Genomic DNA, 8,572 nt, shown 5'->3' with positions numbered 1-8,572 from the left:
TCATTATTTATTTATTTTCTTCACATTGGCACTTTTGTTTTGATTCCAGTATGTCATCTTGTTTTTTGAAGTAAATATATGGCATGTTACATTTCCATGAAGTAAGACAGTGTATAGAATTAATTCAGGTCACAGAAATAATCATTCTTGGTGTTTATTTCACTCCAGTAGTTGGCTTACATCTCAGCTGTGTCATTATGGTCACGTGGTCATCTCTGGCGATCATCATTGACATGATACAAGGGTAGTGTATATGTATACGTTTTATTCCAAAGATGAATGTGTCCACCCTGAAGACAACTGGAAACTCGGGGGGATGAGGTCAAATCATGACGACGGTGATCTTCAGGTTGGAGATCTAGAAAGATGCCAGAGTTTCCGACTTGGAATTCCGATTGTTCCCAGTGTGGAGCTCGTTATGTTCAAGTTCCCATTGGTCTTGAACGGGCTGAAGTCTGAGATTTTCGCCTTCAGAGTTGTTTTGAACGCGGCATATGTCCGAAGACACAAGGCAAGATGGTATACTATATAATAAATGTAGCCTATTGTCGGGTGCTTTGTTTAATTCTTTCGCCTATGACGTAATCTGGTCTAGAAATACGTCACTTGAATTTGAGCGTGACAGGATTTCTTGGGTCAGTTCTTCATCAAGGAGTCAGTCAGTTTCAGGCCTAACTACCATCAGCTAGGAAAGGACACCCGCTCAGACTTCGTGAGGTCAAGTCTGTCACAGATGCTAATGTAGACTAATCCACGAGGTACATGTATGTTGATTGTAGACCACTGCGACTTGTCTAGCAGATGACCCGTCAATGCGTTGCCAGCCTCGGCTCCAGGCTTCACTCAGGAGACGGAAGCCTGTGGCTGAGGCTAGGAAAAGGAAATGCTGCCGTAGGTTTCTATGTAATGTTAAACGGACACGGAAATGTTTCTCTGCCCCTTCAGTAAGGAATTTGAACCTACGCCTGAGTTTTCTAGATGTTTTATAAACGAGTTGCTAACAGGGCACTGAGGATTTAACACCCATAAGGATGTCAAAGAAAAATAATGCTTATTAGTTTACGTGGTGGTGGGACTAGGCTGCAGGGTGGTTTGGGGTTAAACGCCCCCTCCTGTAATTCTCTCATAAACCACTATATGTCACCAACATGTATTTCATCACTTTCACTGGATGCCACTAGTCTTGTTCAACTAAAATTGTCATCTGTCTCATCTCAACTTTGTAAGTCACACCGACATAACGGTTTTGAGGTACATTTATTTTTTATTTTGTTATTTACAAGTTATATAGCTAAACGAATTAACAAAGTTAGAGCAGTTGCTAGGCCCTACATCCATTTCCGGACTTATTAATATGTACCCATTTGATTCTTGAAAAAAAACGTTTAAATGCCTCATGAGCTTAGTTCAATTGTCATATCCCATTAGACTCCAAAATATAAGCTTGTTTAACTCCAATGTGTGTAAACAAAGTAAATGTAAAAAAACACTATATACCCTCAAAACATGGTTCCAACTATAATTGTGATATAATGGACGGTCAGTCCTTGCATCCATATCTCTGTCTATGAATTTGAGAGCGGTTACATGTCTCCAGCCCCATCCCTCAGCTTTTTTTTGCTAAACAACTGCTGATTTCCCCTTTAAAACCTGAAAACACATTCATTTAATTGAGTTGTGGGAATAAGATATATGTTTATCTTCAGACAACTTCATCCTAAAAATGTCTGACTACATTGTGAAGATCGAGGGAACTGGTCCCGAGGAGTCCGAGGCATCCCCTGAGAAGTCCAGGTAGCTATTTTTAAAGCAGACAGACTGACATATCTAAAAATGGATCTATATAGGTGCTCAACAACCACTTACGACCACTAAATAGACTCAACAACCAAATCTCAATGGTTAACTCAGACGTGCTGTGGCCTACAGGGACCCGTCACCTGAGCCTGCTGTCCTGCCCATGACAGATGTGTCCTTCCCTGGAGCAATGGAACACACGGTGAAAAATTTATATTGAAATTGTTGAAGAAATCTTGAGCATAAATGTCTTCTAATCTGCTGGGTCTAGTTAAAAGCATAAAACATGATAGCAATCTAATCTACAATAGGTTATCTAGTACCTTTAGCCTAGCAAGCTATTAATCAATAGATTTTTATGCTCACAGAATGAGATGCTTAGCTCTTTGGATCAAGTGATGGACAGTCAAACACAAGAAAATGGTGAACAAGTGGAAGCAACTGAAAGTCAGAGAAAGAGACTAAAGGTAGCAATCATCTATTGTTACTGTCGGTCCATTTCTCACAAATAACCTGCCAACATGCCTTCAAAAGCCAAGGGCACTCTCGTCAAACGTTATTAGCTCTTGCTCTTTTACCCAGTGTAATGGCTGCATTTCATCGTCTACTTCATGAACTCAATGTGCTATCAAATGTTATGAATGCTGCATTGCCTATATTAGTATATTTGACACGGTTTACAATTGTCTCGAAACAGGGAAACCTAGGTTCGTCCTCTGTTGGGTGTTCACTTGGATGTATTCCAAGCTTTGACTCAGGTCAGTGTTTAATCTTTACTTGATTACTTTATTGTATCACTATGATAACACCAGCAATGTCCAATGTGTAAGATAAGTGTCAGACATTTGATCTCCTTTCCTCTAGTGTCACTTACATCTACAGTCAACACGGATAACAACTCAGGGGAGAGCCTAGAGCAGCTGCAGTACCAAGGGGCCCTGAGGGTGGATACATGTGATGAGGTGGAGGTCAAGGTGCTAGATATCGACTTATCTTCATTCACCCTGAACCGGATTTCCTTCTCCAGTATTCTTCAGGAGAACGACAGAGTGCTGGACAAGGACACTATGGATTGTCGCTCTCTGTCAAGAACAGTTCCCTTTGAAAGCAGCCCAATTCCGGAGAGGAGTGGAAGCTTGAAGACGTATTGCAGTAGTGTACGGTCGCCCACCCCGTACCAGTCAAGATTGTATGTTCATTTCGTTTGACTATGTTATTCATTCCATTCTCATTCTTGTAAGAGTTGAAAAAATGTCCTAAACAGGTGGTCTATGACATCACTTATCTGATAGAGTTTTGTTGCAAAATGCAATATTCACACATTTTTCACCTTTGTGTGCAAATGATTACTTTTTTAATATTAATAGTACTATTCTCAGAATTTGAATTAATATACTTTAGCTTTAAGATGAGTTTCTTTGCTAAACGCTATATATCCATTGTTTAACCCCTTACACTCATGGGAATTGACCTATATGGATAGGCCTAAATGAAAATGTTTCTAACAGAAGAAATATGGAAAGTATATGCATATCCATGGTAGCAATTTGGAGATTATGGGGAAATTATTAGACTAAAGGTGAGGACACAACAGTTCACCTGACAAGACTGAATCCAAACATTACACTGTTGATATTATGCACATTTGAAATTTACTGTCGGCAACTTTTTGCTGCATTTGTTGATAAAGATATCTGAAAACACTCTGGATACATTCAGTAACATAATATGAATATCCTTGAAACATTTGGGCTTGGTGCAACATAAGACCATTTTTTTTTACAAAGGTTCGAGTGAGAGGTGTTTCCAAGTGGCCACACACCTCTCCAAAGTGTGAACAGTTCCTTAGTAATTTCCATGCACTTTTATGACTCAAGAGTCTTCAACTATAAGGTGCCTTTTTAAAATCTCCTAGCTGTGCCTTTGAAGAATTAGACCAAGCACACTTGTAGATGTTTTGTTTGGAACACAATTACTGTTGTTGTTTACGCAATCCTAAGAACCGTTCATTATAAATCACAATCTGGGTCAGGTGGGCATCATTTCAAAGCTTTTTCTATTTGCCAACAAATTATAAAATACAATCTGGGTCAGGTGGGCATCATTTCAAAGCTTTTTCTATTTGCCAACAAATTATAAAATACAATCTGGGTCAGGTGGGCATAATTTCAAAAATTATAAAATACAATCTGCTTTTTCTTTCTATTTGCCAACAAATTATAAAATACAATCTGGGTCAGGTGGGCATCATTTCAAAGCTTTTTCTATTTGCCAACAAATTATAAAATACAATCTAATTTGCCAACAAATTATAAAATACAATCTGGGTCAGGTGGGCATCATTTCAAAGCTTTTTCTATTTGCCAACAAATTATAAAATACAATCTGGGTCAGGTGGGCATAATTTCAAAGCTTTTTCTATTTGCCAACAAATTATAAAATACAATCTGGGTCAGGTGGGCATCATTTCAAAGCTTTTTCTATTTGCCAACAAATTATAAAATACAATCTGGGTCAGGTGGGCATCATTTCAAAGCTTTTTCTATTTGCCAACAAATTATAAAATACAATCTGGGTCAGGTGGGCATCATTTCAAAGCTTTTTCTATTTGCCAACAAATTATAAAATACAATCTGGGTCAGGTGGGCATCATTTCAAAGCTTTTTCTATTTGCCAACAAATTATAAATCTGGGTCAGGTGGGCATACAATTTTTCTGCCAACAAATTATAAAATACAATCTGGGTCAGGTGGGCATCATTTCAAAGCTTTTTCTATTGCCAACAAATTATAAAATACAATCTGGGTCAGGTGGGCATAATTTCAAAGCTTTTTCTATTTGCCAACAAATTATAAAATACAATCTGGGTCAGGTGGGCATCATTTCAAAGCTTTTTCTATTGCCAACAAATTATAAAATACAATCTGGGTCAGGTGGGCATCATTTCAAAGCTTTTTCTATTGCCAACAAATTATAAAATACAATCTTACAGTCTTAGGCTTTCACAAGGCAATTCAGAGAAACAGATCATATTTTTTGTGTGCATAGAATGGAGTCATGAGTGGAATGAAACTCTTTGTATGTTCCAAACGGTGTCCTTCATTCTCTATTACAGATCCCTTACCTCCACTGAGGCACATGATCAGGTTGCACACAGCTCAGGCACACAAGTGAGCCTCCAAATCCCGATGGACCCTCTGGAGGAGCTTTTTGGTATCACTCAGGATATGATATACACAGACGTCCATGAAAGAGTGATTGAAGTGTTGCAGGACATCTACTCGGCAGCTAACCAGCTAGAGCAACAGCTATTCCAGAGTGTCTCTGACAGGCAAGCTAGAGCCATTGTAAAGGCGGTAGTGCAGCAGATCAATGCCGCCCTCTCCAGGGCTCTCCAACAAACCTGCTCGGGATCACAATTACTTACTATAGTGGGATCTGCCAAGCTCTATAGCAAAGATGGGTTGGCAGCGGTGGAGGGCCAAGGAGTTCCTTTGATCACCTCGTCAGCAGAGGGAGACAGGGATGGCAACAAGGAAGGAAGTAGACCGTTGAAACGTTGTTTTAACAGCTTTGTTCGTGTTTTGTCAGCAAAAATGAGGAGTATCTCCAAGGGGATCAAACAGAGCAGCGAGAGTGCACAACAAGAGCACAGGCTAGTTGTTGAGCTGCCAGCATCATCTGACGAGGGTACAGAGCAAGAGGCAGCAGAGAAAGCTGGATCTAGTACAGTTTCTGAACCCGCTAGGGAGGAGATCACAGAGGTCAGTGAAGTTCTTCAGTCGGAATCTGATGATTCTCTACTTCCCTCCATCGGGGGAATGCTCTTCCACGTTGGATCCATGCCTCATACAGAGGATTCAGTGGAACTATACGGCAAGGTCCCATCAAAGTTAACACCAGAAAGTATGGTGCAGGAAGAACGTGTTGATGAAGGCTTGTCTAAGGTTTGTTCCAGGACAACTTCTTCAACCAGCACCACTTTCAGCATGGACAATGTCCAGAAGACTGTTGCTACTTTGACCACTTCTGGAAGTGACAGGGGTAGAAGCATTATCACTACCCCAGAAACGCCAGAGCAGAGTCTGCACCACCAGGGAGGTGGACTGGACACCCCTGTCTCCTCAGAGACAAGAGTGGCTGAAAGTGGCAGAAAGAGCCCTGCAACTTGGTCAGACGCAGAGGGATTAAGTTATGCAAAAAAGGCTGTGTCGGAGTTAATGGAGAGGATGGTGCTCAGCCGTGAGGATGCAGCGTCAGCAGAGAAGAGCCTGGACATCCTCCTCTCCTCTGATATTCTTCGTCCTCACACTGACAAGTTAGTCGACCAGCTGCGAAAACTTTTGATGGTGAACAGCACACTTACAGCACAATCTGTGTCTGGCAGGTCAAAATCAGAATCTGCTCTGCCGAAGTCCAGCATGACAGGGGAACTCCAAAGGGAGATCTCAAGGAACGGTTTGCTGGAGATAGCATATACTATCACCGAGAGATCTATAAAGACCCTTTTGGAGCAGCTGCTCACTGCCCTCCTCCCTCCATCTGTAGTGGTTGAGGTTGCCAGGTCATGTCAGAACATCCGACCAGTCACTCCCTCTCAGGTGATGAGTTCTGAAGTTAGCCCAGGGTGCTGCAACCCTCTGTCAATGATTTGCCGTGTGATCATAGATGTCTTTACGATCACAAGACAGGTGGTTGAGACAGCCAGTGAAATGGATATGTCTCCCCCCGGAGAGAACATTGATGGAAGGCTTTGTAGCAACACAGCACCACTGCCCACTGATTCAACCCCATCTGTCCACCCGATCAACCGTGAGTGCAACAGATCTTTGGTGACCAAACCAACAAACAAAATCAAGAGCTTGACATTCTCATTTCCTAAGCTCCCAAAGATCAGTCTCATAAAGGTAAAACCCAGTCTTCATTATTTTGGGCAAGGCATTGAGATCAACTTGGACAGTAAATGTATTGGTATTTTGACTGCAATCAAAAAATAAATGTTAAGCTTGTTTAAACCATCAGAGCAAGAAAGTCAACCAAGGGGATATCGCTCCCCTTGAGACCACCAAGGATCCTGCTGATGTCAACTATCGTAGTATGTATCTAATAGATGACTATCTTTGCTTTCAAAAGCATACAGGTAGTACTGTGCATGATCAATGTTTTCTGTTATCCATTTTCTAACGCCACATTCTTTTTTCACAGTATTCTGCACTACTCCAACACCAGAGAATGCACAACGACAAGAGGAAGATCTGGCTTCCTGCTCCTCACAGAGGAAGGAAAGGCCAAATAACCCATTCTTTTTAATCCGGGTATACTCTGCCAAGTCTAGGCATGAAAACAGCTAGCGTCAGTAGAAATGTCCTTTTGGTTATTTGGCAACACAACCAGAGGACCATCTCGCCACCTACTCCACAACGAGGAAGGAGAGGCTCAAGAAGTGTTCATTTTCACTGCCATAGCCAATCATTTCAACTCAGTCCTACTGACATTCCACTGGGCAAAAAATGGTTTAATCAACATCGCTTCCACATCATTTCAACACCCTAAAAAATCTACACGATGAACTGATAGGATTTACAACAAGTCATGAACCAGGGCATTTCGTCTTTTTTTCACCCAATTTTTAATCTGAATCCAATGACATGGTGATTTTTTTTTAACGTTGAAGTGACGTTAGTTGACAACTCGACCAAATGTAAATCAAAACTAGATGTTGAACTGACATCTGTGCCCAGTGGGATTTGCTGTTGTCAGTCTTCTACACGGGTTTTGCAACTACATCAGAGGACCATCTTGCCTCCTACTCCCCAACAAGGAAGAAGAGGCCCAATAATTGTTACTTTTTTGTCAACCAGTCCTTTCAACTCTTTCAAAACTAATTTCAAAACTCTTCTTTCACCTATTAATCTCATTCACGAAGCTTCCAAAGAAATATCTCAACAAAAATGTAAGTGGATCTCACTCCCCTTCCGACCATCCAGAGGGAGACATAAAGCATGCAGTTAGTGTTGTGCTTGATCAGTATTGGTTATAATCTGGTTTTTTAAACACCACATCCTCTTGTTCATAGTGTCTACACCACCACCAGAGGAGGAACTTGCCTCCTGCTCGCCAATGAGGAAGGAGATGCCCATGAAGTGTATATTCACTTCCTTCAATAATAAACTGCCACTTCATGCATTCACGAGTCCTTTAGTGAAATGTATATATTTTTAAAGTAAAGTAGAGTGGAGAGATCGACAAAGAAGATAATTAATGGGCATTCAAAGACATTCTTTGAGTCTTAATCCAGCGGTTGAGTTCAAAACGGACTGTATAGGTCTGGCTGCCAAGTCTGTAAATCCTGTTCTAATCTATTCTCCCCTTTGGACTCAAATATTGATAAAGTCCCTGGCAGTCAGGTTCATGTTTGACACGAATGGTCTGACAATAATTTTTGCTATGAGTAATACACCATCGCAAACCATGAGGCAATCTGACCATAAATAAATAGGCTTTCCATTATATACTGTGATCCTGGCTTTAATCACACATTCATTAAGTTGGTTGTAACAGATGATAAAACAGTATTGATTTCTCAAATGTTACACAGACGCCCAAAGGTCACTATTACTGATGGTGCAGTCTTCTATCCACCCATTGGCTAATGTACAGTAGCTACATCTATCATATAAACACACTCTAAAGCCTGCTTCCCATCAGAATGTGCCTTGTTGATCAGAGTCCAGTGGGAGTCATGAGGCTGGAGCACGAAGTCTCAATGGGCGTT

General features: G+C 41.0%; 1 protein-coding gene across 2 annotated transcripts; it reads left to right on the top strand.

The window, feature by feature from the left end:
• Window positions 1–64: 64 nt before the first annotated feature.
• Window positions 65–8,307, top strand: LOC115103273 (uncharacterized). Of its 2 annotated transcripts, none has more exons than XM_029624112.2 (8): window positions 65–1,794; window positions 1,930–1,999; window positions 2,166–2,264; window positions 2,495–2,555; window positions 2,662–2,986; window positions 4,913–6,704; window positions 6,820–6,892; window positions 7,003–8,307. In XM_029624112.2, the coding sequence occupies exons 1-8, from the start codon at window positions 1,724–1,726 to the stop codon at window positions 7,146–7,148; spliced, it is 2,637 nt and encodes an 878-aa protein (XP_029479972.1). In that variant the 5' UTR covers window positions 65–1,723; the 3' UTR covers window positions 7,149–8,307. The 2 variants fall into 2 exon arrangements, 1 of the variants encoding a protein (XP_029479972.1); XR_010460251.1 differs by lacking the exon at window positions 65–1,794 and having other exon boundaries at window positions 1,809–1,999; window positions 7,003–7,750; window positions 7,874–8,307.
• The last annotated feature ends 265 nt before the right edge of the window (window positions 8,308–8,572 follow it).

The sequence above is a fragment of the Oncorhynchus nerka genome, linkage group LG20 (assembly GCF_034236695.1).
Source record: "Oncorhynchus nerka isolate Pitt River linkage group LG20, Oner_Uvic_2.0, whole genome shotgun sequence".
Classification (NCBI taxonomy): Eukaryota; Metazoa; Chordata; class Actinopteri; order Salmoniformes; family Salmonidae; genus Oncorhynchus; species Oncorhynchus nerka.
This window is presented reverse-complemented; position numbering and strand designations above follow the sequence as displayed.